The sequence below is a fragment of the Phascolarctos cinereus genome, unplaced genomic scaffold, assembly GCF_003287225.1.
Source record: "Phascolarctos cinereus isolate Bilbo 61053 unplaced genomic scaffold, phaCin_HiC Scaffold_4;HRSCAF=312, whole genome shotgun sequence".
Lineage (NCBI taxonomy): Eukaryota > Metazoa > Chordata > Mammalia > Diprotodontia > Phascolarctidae > Phascolarctos > Phascolarctos cinereus.
This window is the reverse complement of record NW_027555847.1, coordinates 458,036,361-458,057,617: the sequence shown is the minus strand read 5'-3', so window position 1 is coordinate 458,057,617 and position 21,257 is coordinate 458,036,361. Positions and strand designations below refer to the sequence as shown.

General features: G+C 37.7%; 1 protein-coding gene across 6 annotated transcripts in view; it reads right to left on the bottom strand.

The window, feature by feature from the left end:
- Window positions 1-21,257, bottom strand: part of STAU2 (staufen double-stranded RNA binding protein 2) — a 431,723-nt gene that overhangs the window by 128,803 nt on the left and 281,663 nt on the right. For 2 of the 6 annotated variants that reach the window (XM_078153357.1, XM_078153359.1), the window contains one exon: window positions 13,516-15,194. The exons of 3 other annotated variants lie outside the window; for them this stretch is intronic. In XM_078153357.1, coding sequence (XP_078009483.1) covers window positions 14,934-15,194 — 261 coding nt within the window. In that variant the 3' untranslated portion in view covers window positions 13,516-14,933. Of the gene's footprint in view, window positions 1-13,515; window positions 15,195-20,545; window positions 20,682-21,257 lie in introns of those variants that run through there. One more of the 6 variants, XM_020971017.2, reaches the window with a different exon arrangement.

Sequence of the window (21,257 nt, the reverse complement as noted above, 5' to 3'; positions counted from 1 at the left end):
GCTACACTTTCCTTTCTTTCTCATTTTAACCCCTTGGTGAACCAGTTCAACTTGACACTTTTCTCTTAAGTCCTTTGCCTCTTACCATATATTATCATATATCATTAGCTTTCTTGAAAAAGATAGTCCCTCTCTCAACTCTGGGCAACTTAACTGGCCATTTGCCATGCCTGGAATGTTCTCCCTCCTCAGTTCTACACTTGACTTTCCTGGGCTTCCTTCAAGTTGCAGATTAAATCCTACCTCTACAGAAAGCCCTTCTTGATCTCCTTTACGTCTAGGGCTTTCCCTTTTTTTTTTTATTATTTCCAATTTATCCTGCATAGGGCTTGATTGCACATAGTTGTCTACATGTTGTCTCCCAGATTAGACTGTGAGCTCCTTGAGCTTTTACCTTTCTTTGTATCCCCAGCACTTGGCATGGTACCCAGCGCATGTTAGGTGCTTAATAAATGTGTACTGACTGACTGACTGACTTTACCATCCTGGTTGCCCTTCTTTGGATGCTACCCAACTTATGGGTAGCATCTTCACAAAATGTGGCTTCCTTAACTGAATACTATACTCTAGACATGGCCTGGCCAAGAAATATTACTGAGTGGGACTCTCATCTCTCTCATTCTGGATACCAGAACTCTCAATGTAGCGTAAGATCATTTGAGCTTTCAGTCTACTAAAACTCTCATAAGTAGTCAGAGATCATAGGATTATAGATGTAGAACTGGAAGGACCTTAAATTCTTACATTTTCATTCTGCAGATGAAGAAAGTGAGGCCAAGAGAGGTAAAATGATTAGCTCAGGATTGCAAAGACATTATATAGTAGGGTCAGGCTCTGAATACAAATTTTCTAACTCCAAATTCAGCATACCTCCCACCCTACAACACTGACAAACCATCTGTTCTGTAGCCATACCTCACCCATTTGTCCTTGTTAAATTGAACCCATGTGAGATACTATACTTATCTTTATAAAACCCTGTTTTATTATAGTTGACCCAATATTCTACCCTTTCAATATATTTTCTTGGATGTTGATTATGTTGTCCAACATCTTAGCTTCCACTTCCTGTTTTGGGTCATTTGAAAATTTGATTTATAGGCTATGTTTTCATTCTAGTCATTGGTAAAAATTAGAGGAAGACAGAGACACAGAGAGAGAAAGAGACAGAGACAGAGACAGAGACAGACACAAGGACAAATCCCTGGGGTACTCTATTGGAATACTCCTTCAAAGGTGACATCAAGCCATTAATAACTATTCTTTGAGTCCCAAACCTACTTAAATGTACTATCATCAAATGAAATAATATATGTAAAGTACTTTGCATATCTTAAAACACTATATAAATGTTAATTATTATTGTTGTTGTTACCTTTATTATTACTACTACTAATCATCTCTATATCTTGTACATAGGATAGCATGAGAGACATTGTCAATGTTTTGCTGAACGCAAATAGGAAGACTTCAAGTCATTTTGGGAAGGAGTCTTATCACAGTGAGAAATTCTTCACCTGAAATAGTCCTGAAAAAAAATGAATATGGATTCTTGATCAAAGTGTTTTAGTTACTTTCCATGAAAGGTATAGTTGTCTTTGGCAGGTAATGCTCAGTTCCAAATGATGAGACATGCAACATGTAGTATAGTCAGATGACAACTGCCTTCCTTATTCACAATATAATTTCTCTATAAAGGGGTAATAATTTATGGAAAGAAAACTAATAATAAAGAATGAATTGAATGTCTCAGGAGATTCTCTATTGTTCATTCCAATGAAAATGAGACATTTACTAATCACTTACTGTGTACAGAGTACTTTGCTAAGTGCTTGAGAAGATAAAAGTTTAGATAAAACACATCCTCAGGTCATATCTGTAACCCTACAAAGTTATAATCCTGCATTCCAGGCATGGAAGTCAACTGGTGCAAATGCCCAATGACAAAGAGATGGAATGTTGAATTCAGAAATGGGCCAATGGGCCAAGTTGGTCAGAACACAGAGAGTATGGGAGAACTGAAATGTAAGTGAAGGCCACTCTGTGAAGCCAAGTTAAGGATTTTTATTTTACCCTAGAGTCAATAATGATCACTGAAGAGTCTAGGATGAGATAGTAACATAGAATCATATATTAACACTGAATGAGCTCTAAGGGGTTTGAAGACAACACCCTCTTTTTGCAGAGAAAGAAACTGAACACCAGGAACATCTATCTGCTAAACCTGTGTATTTTGTCTCATAAGATAATTTTAAGTTCTCATATAAATGGGTTTCCTTGACTCTTCTCCTTCAGTGTTTTCCTGGATCTACTGCTTTTTTCTCTCTTTATATCACCAACAGACTTTGGGTCTTAAACAACCCCTCATTCCACCTATCCTATTTAAAAAAAAAATCTTAGCCTGGTTCATTAGCACAAAAACAAAAAAAATTCAACGGCTAGAAAGACAGCTGTACTCACAAATACACCACACAACACACACATAATTTATGACAGTGTATTTCTAGCTTTCAAATGAATTGGTTCATAGCTGGATCCAGACGGAATGACAACAGCTTCCCCTTATAAACTCCCAAATACACAGAATGAAATCTGTTGTGAAATATTATGAAATCTGTTGGTAACTTTTAGTTTCCAGGAACTTCTAGTTACCATGAATGCCTTTGAAATTGCTTCCTTCTGAGACAAAACAATCAATTCCTTTCTCAAAGGCTTTTGAGATTCATCATGCAATCATGGATAGAACCTTTTCTGTGAAGAAACCACACTACCCATTCCCAACACAACTTCTGGCAATATCAATTGGCTAATCACTATAATCATGAAGAACATAATAATTTGAACAGGCTTTGTGAAAAAGTACTGCAAAAGATATCTTTATCATCTATAATAGAAGCCAAACTTCATTTCACATTTGGAACCATTGAAAACTACTACTGGAAATGTTGCAGTATCTCAAAGCATCTTTTCCTTGACTTGAATATAATATCATTTGGGGGCTTTAAAATCACGTGAATAATAAAGATTGAATTGCAAAGATAGTTCCTAGGATTCCTTTTCCAGTCAAGCCAATAAACATTTATTAAGTACTTACTAGTAGTAGGCATTGTGCTAAGTGCTGGGAATATAATATAAATGAATGAAAAACAAAAAAGACAGTCCCTGTCCTCAAAAAGCCTATATTCTAAGAAGGGAAAGACAATCCATAAAAAGGACCTGAAAAGGGTGTGGGGAGGAGAAGGTATTCACTTGGGGAAATTAAGGAGAAGTGCTGAGAGTCAGGAGTGGAGCAGGGAGAAGAGTGAAAGAATGACCATGATTAGCCTGGACACTTCCTCAAAAACGGAGAATCCAGAAGAAACCTACCAGTTGGAGAAGGTGGGGATGAAAGGATTATCAAGGTTCTTCAGGAAGAATCTTCACTCTTTATCTCTGAATCTGTAAGCATAGTGTCAATGGAATCTTCTGCAGCACAAAGGTTGGTATGTCTAAAATTATTTGGAGATATTATGGAGTGTATACCTCCTAAATTCTGTCGACCTTGTTGACATGAAGTCTTTGTCTACATGCAATGATTAGCATCAATATTACAAGCTGTCTAATTTCTATGACATGTAATAATGCAGCCTCACAGCCTTTCTTGCCAAATAAGGTTCAGTCAAGAAGCACTCTTGGAGGATTGTGCAATCTCTATAAAAGACATAACATGTTATGGAAGAAATCCCCCAAATTATGATGTTGAGACAAATGGTACAGTTTCTATAAGCAGAAATGCTCTGAACAGATTATTTACTTTGTGAGATTTAAAATTCAGAACAATGATGTTACAAGTAAGCTTTCAATAATTCCACATATTCATTAGATGACTTAGTCTTAAGTGATTAAGGAGTAATGAAAAGAATTCAGTGGTTGATCATTGCCTATTGAATAAAATATAAGCTCTTTAACTTTGCATTCAAGGTTTTCCACAATCTGGCTCCAGCCTTAATTCATATCACTTCTCTTCATGCATACTGTGTTCCTGCCAGCCTGTTCTATGATCCTGTCCTACTCTCTCCTCAACTTTCTTGGAAGACAGCAAGCATCTGTTTAGGGTGGTAGATTTTGTTTACTTCAAGAGAGGACAAAAGTGGTTCTGTATACAAATCTAAGAAGCTGGATGACTGGCATGAAACTCTTCAATATAATGAAAAGCAGCCATTTAATTATAGGGTTGGGTCAGCTATTCAACTGGTTACTGGGAGTTACTTGAGGGTGGATTATGCTGCCTAAAGTTGTCCAGCATTAACTATATCTAACTGTTGCCATCAGAGTAGGTGTTGGGTCAAGTATCAGAAAAAACAGGCAACGGATGCTAAGACATTCAGATGAAAGTTGTTTTATGCTACAAAATGACTCTGGGAAAAACTCTGACATATTCTCAAGTTGCCCTCAAGCTCTTTTTGACCTTCTCATCCCTACTCTTTCCTATGTGTCTATCTCCCACTCCTCCCTTACACATGAAATAGACTCCTCCCACATCTCTGTTGAAATCCCTCACTTCCTTTAATGCCTTGTTTCGGTATCACTTCACCCAAGAAGCCTTCACTAATTCTCCCTTTGTCTACACTTGAACTAAACATCCCCTCTCTCATTTTAAACGTGTTTTATCTGTCTTTGACTGCTCCTATAGACTTAGAGCTTTTAACTTGAGCTGTATTTTTTTTCATGTATATACTTTATCTTGTTAATCAATTATAAGCTTCTTGAGGACAAGAACTGAATGATTTTTCCATCTTTATAACCTCAGCACCTACTATAGTGCTTTGTAGATGTAGGGTGCTAATAAATACTTTTTGAATTTGTTGAATAATACAAGTTATAATATGATTCAATGAACAGGAGAAGTGTTAAAACAGAGGCATAAGAGAGATGAGGAAGAAGGAATCACTCCTAGATAAAGAATCAGGAATGGTGTCACGAAGCAGGTAGTATCTGAACTGGGTCTTGAAACATGAGAAGTATCTCATCAAGTGGAGATATTCTATTTCTTCTATGTATGGGGGAAGACTTGGGCAAATACACAGAGGTTAAAAAAATCAAGACAAGAATGAGGAACAGATTAGAAGAAGTACAACCTGCATGAAATGAAGTAGTGTGAATTAAAGTTGAAGTCAAATTGTAAATGGCTTTGAATACTATTTTAAGGAATTCATATTTTATTCATGGGGAATATTCCTATTTATGGGGAAACCAGTGAGGATTTTTAGGATAACAGATAAGAATGAATAAACATGGATGAGACTGAAAGGAAAAAGAATAGTTAAAAGAATATCCTGGTAGGCTTGGGACTCTAAACTAAGGTAGAGAGGGAATAAAAAAGGGATTATTATAAAAGATACTGTGGAGATAGATTTAGGCCTTGGCAATTCTATGCGAAAGTGAGGGAGATAAGGAAGGTCGGAGTGGGGGCAGGAAAGTAAAGGGTGATCCTGAGGACACATCTTGAAAATCATCCATCCTCAGTGGCTGAGCACCACCCACAAAAATAAGAAGTTAGGAGGAAAGGTGAATTCTGAGGGAGAACATAAGCTCAGCTTTAAACATTTTCAGTTTGAGATGCTAGTTAAATTTCTACAGGGCAGTGTCTCACAGGCAGGTGTAACACGAGATTTAAAGAGATGAAATGTAATATTGCAAGAGTATTTGACGACAAAATCATTTCTGTTAAGATTCCTTATAACAGCATATCAGCAGTGTGATCATGTCATATTGCCTCAGAGACTCAGTTTACTTAGCTCTAAAACAATCTGGTTGTGAAGACAGTATTTTTTAAAAGTAAGAAGTACCTTTACAAATGTGAGATAATGCTGGAAATGTGAGACTAAAGCTCAAGGAGAAGATCAGATACAGATTTGGAAGTCACATGCATTATTTCGATGGATTTATTATTTCATTATTACACTGCAAATGCTATCTGCTTTTACCCATTGTAATTCTTGCTTATGCTTTATTTATAAATCCTCCAAAGAGGATCACACAATACAATACAAGGAGACCTTCCTTCAGTTATATTAACATTTGGAAGGTACCTGAGTAGAACACAGGTTGCCCATCACGATGTTTTTTAAACCACTTCTTACATGGTGGTACCAACTTCTTTATGCTGCAAGCCAATTGCACTCACCATGTGTTACAGCTGGGTCAGCTGCAATTTGGCTTATTTGGAGATGACAATGTTCCATGATTCACACTCTTTTAGAATCACTGTGGTATACTAAAAAGGAAGGCCTTGGCCTCATTTTCAAATATTTAGCTAAAGAGTCAAATTTATAAGAATACAAGTCATTCCCCAATTGATAAATGATCAAAGTATATGATCAGGCAGTTTTCAGGATGAAGAAATCAAAGCTATCTATAGTCATATGAAAAAAATGCTTTAAATCACTATTGACTAGAGAAATGCATATTAAAACAACTCTGAGGTACCACCTCACACCTACCAGATTGACAGAAAAGAAAAACGACAAATGTTGGAAAGTGTGGGAAAATTGGGACATTAATACACTGTTGGTGGAGTTGTGAACTGATCCAACCATTCTGGAGAGCAATTTGGAACTATGCCCAAAAGGCTATGAAACTGTGCATACCCATATACATATCCATATGCACAAAAATATTTATAATAGCTCTTTTTGTGGTGGCAAAGAATTGGAAATCAAGAGGATGCTCATTAATTGGGAAATGGCTGAACAAATTGTGGTATATGATTGTGACAGAATATAATTGTGCTATAAGAAATGACAAGCAGATGCTTTCAGAAAACATGGAAAGATTTATATCAACTAATGCAAAGTGAAGTGAGAAGAACCAGGAGAACATTGTACACAGTAACAGTAATATTGTATGATGATCAATTGTGAATGACTTGGTTATTCTCAGCAATACAATAATCTAAGACAATTCTGAAGAACTCATGATGAAAAATGTTATATACCTCCAGAAAAAGAACTGATGGAGTCTGAATGCATATCAAAGCATACTTTTTTACTTTATTTTTCTTGGGGGTTTTTTGTCTATATTTTATTTTAGAACATGACTAATACAAAAATGTGTTTTGAATGACTGCACATGTATAACCTATATCAAATTGTTTGCCTTCTTAATGAAGGAGAAGTAAGAGAGAGAATTCGGAACTCAAAGTTTTCAAAAACAAATGTTAAAAAAATTTTAAATATAATTTAAATATCATCAGGAGATGGGCAATCAGGATATTTTATTAAAGACATTGATAAACAGTAGGGAATCCAGAGGAGAACAACCAGAAATGCTGAAAAGCCTTGAGATTATAGTTGATCATTATATTTGAGATTCCAATTGATGGAATGGGAGATATTTAGCCTTGAAAAGAGTCAGGAGCGACACGATAGTTATCTTTAAATAGTTGACAGAAATCACAGAATTTGGAACAAAAAGTGATTTTTGATATCATCTAGATTTGATACCACTTTCATTTTACATATAAGGAAACTGAGGCTTGGAGAGGTGAGGTGATATAGCCAAGGTTACAAGGGATTGATGGTAGAGCTGGGATTCAAACTCAGGTCCTCTGACTTCAAATTAAGTGTTCTTTATGATATAATAGCAGAATTTTCATTTGGAAAAGGGATTAGATTTGTTCTGCTACATCACAGAGGGCAGAACTAGGAGGAATGTATAGAACTGTAGAGAACGATTTAAATTTAAATCTAAGCAAGGAATATTTTAATGATCAGAAATATCCAAGAGTAGAATGGTTTGCCCTGAGAAGTTGTGGGTTCCCCATCACTTTGGGCCATCAAGGAAAGATGGATGACCACTTACGGGGGATGACATATCAAGGTTTATATTCACTTATGGATTGGACCAGACAGCCTCTGCAGTCCCTTCCACCTCTGAGCTTCTGCAACAAGCCAGCTTTAAATTGCTATTTTGTTTTACATTTCCTGCCTTGTTCTTTGCTCACTAGATTTGGCATTACCAGTGAACTATGCCCAGAATGGCCTCTGGCTTGCTCTCTCTCTAATCAAAGATTGGACCTCTTCTGTCAGGAAAGGTTTCCTCTTCAGTCTTGGTATTTGCCTTGATCATCAAGCAACATATGTAGGCCCTATTCCTTCCCACACGTCTTATATCCACTCACCCCGAAGGGAGGGGCTCCCATAGAACTGATATCCAACCCAAATAAACCCCTTTCGCTTACCTGAGGCTAAAACCATGGTCATATTCCTCCATACCCAGGGTCAGGGCAGAGGAGAAAGAGCTTCAAAACATGTTGTTGCAGCAAGTGCTGGAGAAAGACTCTGAAGAATTGAGTAGGGTTGCTTCAAAGGGTGTTTGCAGCCTTGCAGAAAATGAATTAATGGCTCTTGAAGTGGATAGTCTGTTACTTTGCTTACCAGCACTACAGTGAAATGACCAGATAATCCAGGATTCTTGGCACAATGTGAACTGTTCAGGGACTGTCATATCTAGAGAATTTCCACAGCTTGGGCCAAAGTAGCCTTCATTATATCCTACTTGGCAAGGAAGGTTGCCAGCTAGTTTACTCCTTACCCCTATGGAAAATAAGCCCATGTTGGAAAATGTGGAAGAGTGCCTCCAAAAGCTCAGGAAAACTTTTGAGAGCCTTCCTGAGGCTAAGACTACTAGCCAGCTGATTTGCCAGAAGAAACAGGGACCATGATAGATGCTAAATGAGTATTTATCATGAAATGTGCCTACCCTGTTGAATCAATTTTCAGAAGCATTGGGCATGACTATATGTTTTGAATTAGTTGAAGTAATCACTCCCAAAAATGTGTTTGACAGTGTTTGGTGAGACATGTGTGCATGTACCTTGTTATAGTCAGAGATGTAACAATTCCTTCATCATTCTCCTAGCTTGCTTATGATGGTTAAATGTGAGAGTCAAGGAAGTATGCAGGCTGTTGAAGGGAAGGGATAGGAAAGGGGGTCACCATTTAGTTTATTTAATGTTCATCATAAACACATGGAGCATACAATCTGATTTGAACATGGAAGTTGACATTTCCAGCCTGATATATTTTGTATAGCCTTTATTTATGCTCTTTAGTTTGTGCAATGGCCCTATAATTTTTTAAAGATTCAAGGGGGGTGGGGCAGGAGGTGATGGGTCTTTCTTGATGAAATCCTCATTTATTCAAGGATCTAGTCAATATACCAAATGCATTTAAGTCTTCACAACAAAAGATATTTGCCAAGTTGGAGAAATTCCAATTTGGATAAAAAGATGGAATTTTGAGAGGCTCATGAAGCAGTGAGAATTCTAGAAGAATCTGCATATATCTGAAAATGTGCTGAAGACAAGAACTTCCAAACTAGCAATAGGCCTACAGCAGTTCGTCAGTTTTGTGGGACAATACTACGACTTCATCATCAGGGTCTTCACCCTTTTCATAAGCCTTTCACGTGGAAAAGTGGGATGGTGAATTAATTAAATGATTTGAAGAACTGGTTAAATTTGGCCCCTAACTGATCAACCAAGACCCATATTAACAATTAATTGTGCAGAACAATACATCCATTGTCACTGTGGGGACCTTTCTTACAAAGACTACCACTTGTACCACTTTTCATACTTCTCAGTGCTGAGTATGTACACACACACACACGCACACACACACACACACGTACATGTATACATACCTGCACATGTGTGTATATACATACATACATGTATTTCTCTGGAAAATTGATTGGTGCAAAAAAAAGTGAAGTGATATAAGAGGAATTATTGATGGACAAAGGTACATTTAAAACATAGAGGAACCAACTTTAGGGAATGTGGTAATGAATCATCATGGACAAGAGCCGTAAGAACTGAGAGAAGCTTTAGAATACCTGTCAGTGTTAATCATACCAGATTTCTGGATGTTGCTTTTTCAGTAGGTCCATCTTCACCATTAGATAATGCCAGCACCTTGCAATATTTTGCAAAATGTAGGTAGGCATACTTCGGTAGAAAACAGAATTAGGACAACTGTTGGATCAGCTATAAAAGCTCCTCTTGCAAGATTATAAACTTTGTAGACATTTGATTCACAAATAGTAGGCAATGGAACACTTGTACTGAGACTGACATATACCTGTTTTCTAGCCTTATACCTATACAAAGAAGAAACCAGCTTTCAATGGATGCTTGCATCTGTGCTTTTGCTTGCATGTTGCTATAGGTAAGACTCAGTGCTTTACTTTTACTAGATCAGCATCATGACCTCAGGATTGGGAGGGACCTTTGACAGTTCTCATACTCCCTGACCATTCTGCAGCTTTTGGTATGGCTGACCACCCCCTCCTCTTGAAGGCCCTCTCCTTCCTGGGTTTTTTGTGACACTATTCTCTCTTGTCTATTTTCCTACTTGTCTTACTGCTCTTTCTTAGTCTCCTTTGCCAAACCATCATCCATGTCACAATCTCAATCACAGGAGTACCCCAAGAGTCTGGCCTTGGTCCTCTCTGTATTCTTTCTCTTGGTGATTTCATCAGCTCCCATGGATCCAGTCATCATCTCTATGCAGACAGTTCTCAAATCCACATATCCAATCCCCATGTTTTTCTTGAATTCTAGTTCTGTTTCCAATTGCTTATTGGATATTTTCACTTGGATGCCCTTTTGTTCACAAAATCGACACATCCCAAATAAAAAACACTATCTTTCTCCCAAAACCCACCTCTCCTCCAAACTTTCTGTATTGTGTAGAGGACACTGCTAGCCTTCTAGTTACCTGGGTTTGCAACCCTGGAGTCAACCTCAAATTTTGTCTCACCTCCATAATCAATTAGTTGTCAAATATTATTGCTTCTACCTCTACAACATGTCTCATATCCATTCCTCTCTTTCCACTTATGCAGATAACACTCTAGTCTAGGACCTCTTTATCTCTTTCCTGAACTACTACAATGACCTCCTAATAGGATTCCCCTTTCCAATATATACTTTACCCCTTTCCAATATATACTTCATATATTTACAAAAAATTTTTTCTTAAGCATAAGTCTGACCATGTCACTCTCCTGTTTAAGAATCTTTAAGAGTTCCTGTTGCCTCTAGGATAAATACAAACTTCTCAGCTTGGTATTTAAAGCCCCCTGCAATCCAGTTCTGGCCTAACTTTCTTGACTTATTTCACTTATGCACTGTAGTGCAACCAAAATGGCCTACCGGCCAAATATGGCATCCCACCTCCTACCATTGTGCCTTTGCATAGACTGCCTGGAATGCCTTCTTACCTGACCTCTACCTCTTATACTCCCTAGCTCATTTCAAGGCTCAGATCATGTGCCACTTACTCTATGAGATTTTTCCTGATTTTCTTGGTTGTTAGTGCTCTGTCTTTCCATAAATTATCTTGTATCTTGTCATATATTTGTATATATGTAACTGGATTATCCCCTAGCAGAATGTAAGCTCCTGAAGGGTAGGTATAGTTTCATTTTCCTTTGTATTAGTGGTATCTAGTAGAGTGCCATACACATAGCAGGAGCTTAATAGATGCGTGTTGAATTGAATTGGCCACAAAGGCTATCTAGTCTAATCTATAAATAAACAGAAATCTCCTCTATAAGATTCCTGAAAAGCAATCATACAGTCTCTACTTGAAGATCGCCAGAGACAAGAAGCCTACCGCCTCCTTAGATAGCTCATTCTACTTTTAAACATCTTCAATTGTTTGAAAGTGTTTCCTTACACCAAGTCTAAATAGGCATCTTGAGAATTTCTACCCTTTTCTCCTAGTTTTGCCTTAGGGCCAAGCAGAACAAACATATCCCTTTTCCATATGAGGAGCCTTCACATACTTAAAAATAACTATCACATCCATTAAAAGTCTCTTACAGGTAAGGATCTCCAAGATTCTTTAAAATGATCCTTATGTTGTCATAATTTCCAATTATTTCACTATGCAACAAATGTCATTTGATGAGGACAGCATATAGGAAGACTGTCACATTCCTCATTTTGGAAATTATGCTACTGGGGCAGGTAGGTGGCACAGTAGATAGAGCACCAGCCCTGGATTCAGGAGGACCTGAGTTCAAATACAGCTTCAGATGCATGATACTTACTAGATTGTGATCCTAGGCAAGTCACTTAACCCTAATTGCCTCACAAAAAAAAAAAATTATGCTACCTAAGATCATATTAAGTTTTTGTGACAGTGATGATATATTGCTTACTGATATTGAGTTAATAACCCATTAACTCCAGGGTTCTTGTTTTTTTCTGTATGAACTGTGGTCATGCCATGCTTCTCTGGTCTTCTGTTTATGCAGCTATCTTTTGTAAATCAAATAAAGGCCTTAGAATTTATCCTAATTAAATTTCTTCTTATTAGTTTCAGCTCATTTTTAAGACCAGTGGTGTCAAACTCAAATAAAAAGTGGGGGTGGGGAGGGACTCAACTATACATAAAAAACTCTGTTAGTTGCATATTGACCTAGAAAACTACATATTAACATTATTTCTATTCCATTGTATTTTTCTTTATTTTCTCAAATGTTTCCCAATTACACTTTAATTCAATTCCAGCAGTACTATGGGGTATTGTAGGTTTGACACCTCTGTTCTAGACTATAGAGACAATGTGGGGTCCCAAATCAGCTCTATAATATATTAGCTATTCTTTCCAATTTTTTTTTGTCATCTTCAAATTTGGTAAGAATACTCTCTATGCTTTCAACCAAGTCTCTAGTAAATGTAAGAACACAGTGCCAAGGAAAAAACCCTGATAATACTCCACTAGAGGTCTCCCTCCAGGATAGCACTAGTCCATTAATCACTATTCTTTGGGTCCAGTCATTAAATCACTTAACAATCTGCCTAACTGTATGCTATCATTTAGTTCTATCTTATACACGTGACTTGATTATAATAAGATTTTGTCAAAAGCCTCACTAAAATCCAGGGACATAATGTCCATGACATTTCCCTGATCTCTCAGTTTAGTAACTCTGTAATAAAGGAAATGAGGTTAGTCAAACATAACCAGTTTTTAATGAACTAACGACTTTCTAAGCAATAAAAACCTATACTTTGTTAATATGTTCTAGAATTTTGCCAAGAGTCCAAGAGAAGATTATCAGCATATAGTTGGTATATTCTACCTTCTCCCTCTTCGCAAACCAAGATGTTTTTGGTTCATCTTCAGTCCAGTGATTTTTTCAAAGATCAAAGACAGTAGTTTACCAAACATAATCTGTAAATTATTTCTATAGCTTATGATGAAGCCTTTCTGGATCTATGGATTTGAATTCACTGAGTGTGATCTTTTAGTAACTCCTCCCTTCTGTTATGGTCTTTTATCTGTAAACCATTTTTGTTCTAGCATTCCAAGTACAAAGATCATACTATCTGGTAAAGAAAACCAAAGCACGTGAATAGCTGAGTAGTTTCGCCTTCTGCCTGACACCTATTACTGTCATTCTGTCTATCCTTAGTGGTTTTATTATTTTTTGATCTTCTGCAAGTCATTGAAATTTATTACCATTCAACCAACATTTATTAAGCAGTTATTATGTGCAAAATTCTGTGGTAGGCACCAGAAATACAAAGACAAAACCAAAAACAAACCCCACCCTCAGGGACTTCATATGAGGGCTAAACAAACCATTTTTTCCCCTTAGAATTCTTTGGCAGCTTATTTTATTAAAGGCTTTAGAATTTCTGATATTTTAATAATATCTTTATATTCATCCTTGGTTATCTTTTGCTCCTCCACATTCTGCATGTGTTAAAAATTTGAGGGGCAGCTAGGTGGTGTAGAGGATCGAGCACTGGCCCTGGAGTCAGGAGGACCTGAGTTCAAATCTGGCCTAAGACACATAATACTTCTTAGCTGTGTGACTCTGGGCAAGTCACTTAACCCCAACTGCCTCACTAAAAAGAAAAAAAAAAAAGAAATTGAGTTGGATGAGTTTCCTGTGCACCCATATGGGTCTTTTCAGATGTTACTCCTTTTCTTTCTCAGCAGAATCATTCATGTTCATGCTGTCAGATTTCATTCTTTATAGTATCCCATCATTCTTAAGCTGACTTCTGCAGAGTTTTAGCCTTGGAACATGGAACCTTACCCATTCTATCTAAGAATGCTTTCAAATTTGGTCTCCCAAAGTCTTGAGTATGTATAAAGTTATACCCAGTATTTCCCTCCTAGTTCAAAGATGGTAAATAACTTTCACTGAAAGTTCAAAAACAATTTTTTTCTGCTTTGGCAGCCAGTTTCACTTTATTGGCAGGAATTAAATCCAGAATAAGAGTCCCCATTATAATTTTCTATGCCTTTGAAAGGATGAAATGATGAGCAAGGCAAATAAAGAATTTCTAAGCCATTCTTTTTGAAAAGAGAAAACTCTAGCAGATGTCCAAACAATTCAAGTACCCTATCACTATTATAATTTGACAATGAATCAGCTTTGAGATTTGCCTCCATAAGTCAGCAACCAGTTCCAGTTGGTACAGTGGATAGAATGCTGGGCCTGGAGTCAAGAAGACCTGAGTTCAAATATGACCTCAGGCATTTACTAGCTGTGTGACCTTGGGCAAGTCACTCAACCTCTGTTTGCCTCAGTTTCCTCATCTGTAAAATGGGGTAATAATAGCATCTACCTCCTTGACTGGTTGGTTGTTGTCCTTAGTTCTTGAAGAGGACCAAAATGATATCACTATGCTAGAGTCAAGTTACAGTGTGTCCACCTGTGGCTGATCAGAGCGATACAAGCTCAGAATGTTCTACCACAGGTCAGGCACAAATAGCCCACGTGAACATTTGGGGTTCTAAATTTGCACACCTCACATTTCTTTTGAGCTACTTCAGTTCTGCTTTGCTCATAGAGCACAGCATCTTCTTAGATGTGGACACGCCATGCTGGTCAGTCCTGTGCCAGTATCTCCCATGTCACAAATTGATTCCAAAGTTCTTAAGACAGACCTTGAGAGTATCCTTGTAGCTCTTCTTCTGAGCATGCTGGGAGCACATGTCCTGAGTGAGTTCTCCATAAAATAGTCTTTTTGGCAAGCGTACGTTTTGCATTTGAACAGCATGGCCAGCCCATCGGAGTTGTGCTCTCTGAAGTAGAGTTTGAATGCTTGGCAATTTAATTTGAGAAAGGATCTCAGTGTCTGGTATCTTATTCTGCCAGGGATCTTCAGAATCTTCCTAAGACAATTCAAATGGAAGCGATTCAGTTTCCTGGTGTGGTACTGATATACTGTCCAGGTTTCATAAGCATACAACAATGAGGCCAGCACAATGGCTTTAGAGACCTTCAGTTTGGTAGTTACTCTTCTTTCCCATACTTTCCTTTAGAGCCTCCCAAACACTGAGCTAGCTTTGGCAATGTGTGCATCAACCTCCTTATCAATGTGTATATCCCTAGAAAGTATACTACCAAGGTAAGTGAATTTATGTACAGCATTTAAAACTTCTCCATTTGCTATAACTGATGGTTCCACATATGGATGGTGTGGTGGTGGCTGATGGCGCACCTGCATTTTCTTGGTGTTAATTGTTAGGCCAAAATTAGCACAAGGAGCAGAGAATCAATCCATACTTTGTTGCATCTCAGCTTCGGAAGCTGCACTGAGTGCACAATCATCTGCAAATAGAAAAATCATGCACCAACACTCCCTCCACTTTGGTCTTGGCTTGTAGCCTTTTTAAGAAGAAGAAATTACCATCAGTGCAGTAGCTGACCTTGTTGCTATGTTGAACACACAGTTGAACACCTCCTAGTGTCGTCATGAAAATCACATTTAATAATGGTAAAGCACTCAGCCTAGTGCCTGGGACACAATAAGTGCTATATAAATATTAGCTATTATAATTATTATTTTGGGCTGGACAATTATAATATACTCTCACCAAAATTTCTCTTCTCCCCAACTCCTATTCTTATTCCTTCATGGATTTCTACAAATCCGTAAGAGCTTTTTGAGATACAACGTTGCTTCCTGACCATTTCATCTCATCTATTCCTTCTGAGTAAGAGATATCCTTTAATTGCAGTATTCTAGTCATGAGAGGAAGTTTTGCAGAGGAAAGCACTGGGCTTGAAGCTAGAATACCTGGTCGATATTTACTTAGCTACAACAAACTTCTGGTTAGACCATACCTCTGCATTGCACCAGGGTCTCTACCAGATCCCCACAAACTAAAGGGAGATTCCATAGATTACACTGATCGCCAGGGCCTGAGGAAAAATGATTTCAGGACAGAGGATATGAGTTAAGCCATGATGTGACAAAGTGTGTGCTAGAAACTTCCTGGTCTAGCCAAAGTTCATTGCAAATGCCAAAGTCAATGGGCGAGGCTGGAGATGGGAAATGGGATTCAAAGCAGCAGCCTGAAGTCGAGTTATCACAGTCAGTAAAAACGAGTTTATCAGTGTTAGCAAAGTGATGGCATACCTGGTACACCTTCTTTGGCTAAGGCATCATTCTTTCATGGTGGTGGTATGTGTACAATACTCCCACCTTGTTCTCCTGGGTTAGTGAGGCTGAGGCCCAACATGTAGTACTGCTACAGAATAGACATCATCCCTCCCCATCATCCTTTCTTAGAACCTGAGGCTGGGGTTTGGTTGGTTAGCAACGGCAGAAAGTCTCTACCAGTGCTGTGGAATACATGTTGCTCACTAGCTTCTATGTCCTCTCCTGGTACCTGGTACCCTGACAATTTCTTGGATATTAAAGCAGCACACATGATGCTAGGATCTTTGGGACTATGCATTCCTCTTGCTCATCCAAAATTAGCAGCAGAGAGTAGGAATTAGATGGATGAAATTTGGGGTGAAGGTGAGCCTGCTTTAAAACAGAAGAGCAGAACAGCAGATACAAGCTCTGAGATGAAGGTAGCCCTAATCCACAGGCCAATGGACTTAACACTTGAATGATAGAGAGTTTATGAAAGGATAGCTAGAATTCCTTCTGTGGCTGGCTTCCCAGCAATGATATGGCAGGTAGTCTTTGGTTTGAGATCACTTTGGTAGGTTATAGCGTACATTGCAGGTTTGCCTGGGCAGTCTCCAAGTGATCTAAGTAATGGTTGACTCTGAAGATTGCAATACATTAGGTAACTGTAGTGGGAAAATGAGGTTAGAAGCCTCATTTTGGCATTTGCAATGAACTTTGGCTAGACCAGGAAGTTTCTAGCACACACTTTGTCACATCATGGCTTAACTCATATCCTCTGTCCTGAAATCATTTTTCCTCAGGCCCTGGCGATCAGTGTAATCTATGGAATCTCCCTTTAGTTTGTGGGGATCTGGTAGAAACCCTGGTGCAATGCAGAGGTATGGTCTAACCAGAAGTTTGTTGTAGCTAAGTAAATATCGACCAGGTATTCTAGCTTCAAGCCCAGTGCTTTCCTCTGCAAAACTTCCTCTCATGACTAGAATACTGCAATTAAAGGATATCTCTTACTCAGAAGGAATAGATGAGATGAAATGGTCAGGAAGCAATGTTGTATACCAAATGTGGTATAAAATATCACATTTAGGATTGAGAAGAAAAATGTTAAGACAGAAGTTTGGTTATTTTAGAGTAATTTCTGTCATGTTGATTCTAAAACATGTTAACAATGTAAATATTTTTGAAGTGTACAATACATACTATCTGTTCATTATCCTAGGCATAATGTACCAAAGAAAGGTGAATATTTACTAGAAGGAAAGTGAATTAGGCAGTTCAGAAATGAGAGATAAACTGAGGGCTCCAATTAGTGGTACCATGGCAAAATTGTCTTGTAGGGAGTGGGGGTAGTGGTGGTCTAAGTTGTGGCAGGAGATTCAACAAATGGAAGTAAATCATTTAACTTAGGGGGTTTATGATCACCAAAATGACATCATACCACTTGGGCAGTCAACTCTGTAATGAGGTCTGCTATTAATACCTCCCAGGATCAATCGAGATTACAGGAGTTGCAATAATCCTACTAGCAAATCTTCCCAGGGTCCCTGGACTAGACACATATATATACTGGTCAGACCTCATTGACACTAAAATTCCTAAGAGACTACTGGTCAAGTTTCAATGAGACTATAAGATCAGCAGCAAGGTCTATTCTGTAGATCTGAAAGTTTTAAGTCAGATTAACAGGAAGAAGAGGTGAGAAATAGCCAAAAGCCTGATTTCTAATCAAGCTCTCACAAAGGATAAGGCCAGCTTCTATTTATACTGGGGCTTTGGTAAAAGTCTGCTAATTACTAATCAAAGGCAAATGAAAAGCTGCACCCCTAGCATGGATGGCAAGCTTGATAGGAATAGATAGTGTGATGTGGCAGCCAAAAAAGCTCATGTAATCTTGGAATGCTTTAAGGGAACCATAGCTTATAGGAATAAGGAGGTGATAGTCCCTCTGTACTCTCTCCTGGTCAGACCCATATCTGAAGTATTCTATTCAGATCTGGGTACCACAGTTTAAGGTGATCGCTGACAACTGGGGAGCATCCAAAGGAAGGAAACTAGCATGATAAAAGATTTTGAGTTCATGCCATATGAGAATCCACTGAAGCCAGTGGGAATTACAGGATAGCTTTTTTTAAAGAATAAGAGCAAAGGCTGGCTGAGCACTAATCAAGTGAAGAGTCCTTTCAGGTCTGGGCTGAATGAGGTGGCCACTGAGGGCCCTTTCAATTCTAAAAAGTTCTGTGATTCTCATGGAACTTGATGTTTATTTAGTGGGGGTATAAGACCAAATCACAGATAGCTATAATATATGATATCATTTGATAAGTGCATTAAGAGGTTTAAAACAAACTACTCTCCGAGGGAGATTTTATAGAAAAGAAAAGAAAAGAAAAGAAAAGAAAAGAAAAGAAAAGAAAAGAAAAGAAAAGAAAAGAAAAGAAAAGAAAAGAAAACCAGAGAGAACTCAACAGGCATTGCCAGCATATGGAATGATGAGAACAAAAATAATGAATCAAGACATCACCAGGTGTATTGAAGGGCCAAGAGTTTAGTGGGAGTAAATATATGGAGGGACTGGTAGAAAGGGTGGGGGTGACATTTGTGGAGAGCCTTGAACACCAGGCAAATAAATTTCAGCTTAATAAACAGACAACAGGAAGCCACCAAAGAGATTTGAGAAGGGGCGTAACACAACTAGATCTATACAAAATAATAATACTTTCCAAATAATAGAGATTTCATAGCAACAAAACAGAAGAAATTAGGCATGAAGTGTGTCCTCATGCCACTTAAAAGAGGCATTTTTCTCCTTGGATTGTTCCAGTATGTGCTAATAATCTTTTAATACTGTAGTCTACAGTAATCCACATACAGTAACCCACATCTGATTGGGTTTACATTTCTAGTTGTTTTTAGTAATAAGATGTTTTAGACTAGTTGAATAACTGCAAGAAGAAAACAAATAGTTTTCTTGTAGCTCTGAAGCACCAGGAGACAGTATCAAATCTTCAATCATCATTTTGACTGGTGACACCTGATAGATGAATGCTCTAGGGACTTTTTACAATTAAGTTAATGTCCCCACCTAAAAATCTTATCACTGCCAAACTTGCACATGGAAAGAAACATGAGACTCCCTAATCGCACAGTAATGTTTTAAAAGAAGTGGTTCAGAAGTAAGAATCTACCTGTAGACACAGGATTTATTTTCTTTAAAGGTTTAGTTTTTACATGATTCCAAATGGTAGAATTAATCATGTGAAACTGTGAAAACTAAAGACAAATTGAAATTTCTTTATGAAAACCATCTCATAAAACCAGAAAGCTATAGGCATCCTTACCTCAAGAAGGCAAACGTAAATAATTTTCTATGATGCAGTGGTTCGCCTCAGATTTACATCAAGCATAATGTGCCAGGGATGGTACTTTGCATATAAGCTCATCATTTCTTATTTGTTAAAAATCACTGTGCCCTTCTAATACTTAATTTTTTTCTTTGTAGATTTCAAAACTTTGAATAACTGAAAATCAATAAATCTACTGTATTTTCAATAAATAACAATAATGAATAAGAATTGTAGAGAATAACAATATACAGTAATGAAGGGAAATGATGAGATTGACTTGTATCCATGCATAAGGTCAAAGCCATTAAATGATCAAACCCCGGGAAGATCTGGACCAGATTAATCCAAAGCTCTAAGAACTCCTGGGACAGTTCTGTGGTGGTTCAAGGCATTGCAGACTAAACATGAACCCTGGGAAAAATCATAGAGCACACCAAATTCCTAAGAGAGGTCCATAACTGATTTAGTGTCCCTGGTGTCCTCAGGATCAGGACTTAAAGTCAGTATGGAATCCTAAGGTTATTTGCCAAAAAGAAAAGAGTCCACTAAATCCATTCTAGACCTATATATCCACTGCAATGTATTATTTATGTAATAACCAGAATAGTCTGGGCTCTGAAGTAATATTAGTAATTAAGTTTTATGGAGAAAAAAGTATATTTTTAAAAGTAAAAAAAATTTTGTCATCATATGCCCTTAACAGAAAATATTTTCGCTTATCACAAAATTTTTAGCTAGGTATGGTGTTGCACACCTGTAGTGCCTGCTCCTGGGGAGGCTGAAGCTGGAGGATCTCTTAAGTTCCAGAGTTCTGAGCTGCAGTGAGCTGAGATCTGCACTAGGGCCAGCAGTATGGAGAATCCCTTGGAGGGGAGTGGCCAACAGGCTTCCTAAACAGGGGAAAATTGGCCCAGGTCAGAAATGGAACAGGTCAAAACTCCTGAGCTGATCAGTAGTGAGTGGTCACTACACTTCCAGCCTGGGCAAGAAAGAGAGACCCAGCTTAAAAAAAAAATCAAACAAAAACTTTTTAAGAAGAGTCGCGCTTTTCAAAAAAAAAAATGTAAGTTGCTGCCTTGATGGTAAAAGGTACAGATTATAAACTTAAAGCAATATAAGAGAATCAAGGAAGTCAAAGGGACATTGTCAGATTCTCAAGAAAACCGGCCAAAATAAATCCTAATGTAAATTGTTCTAAGGTGAGATTCTAAAGAAGAAAGACTTAGAAGACTATTTTCCTCACTATAATATTATGAACATCACAAAATAAGAAGCACAAACAACAATTATTATCATAATAGCTAGCATTTATAGAGTATTTTAAGGTTTGCAAAGGTTTGTGGTTTTTTTTTTTTACAAATATCTCATTTTATTTACCACAATAACCTTGGAGATAAGTGCTATTCCTATTCCTATTTTAAAGATAAAGGAACTGAGGCAAATGGAGGCCAAATGACTTGTTCAGG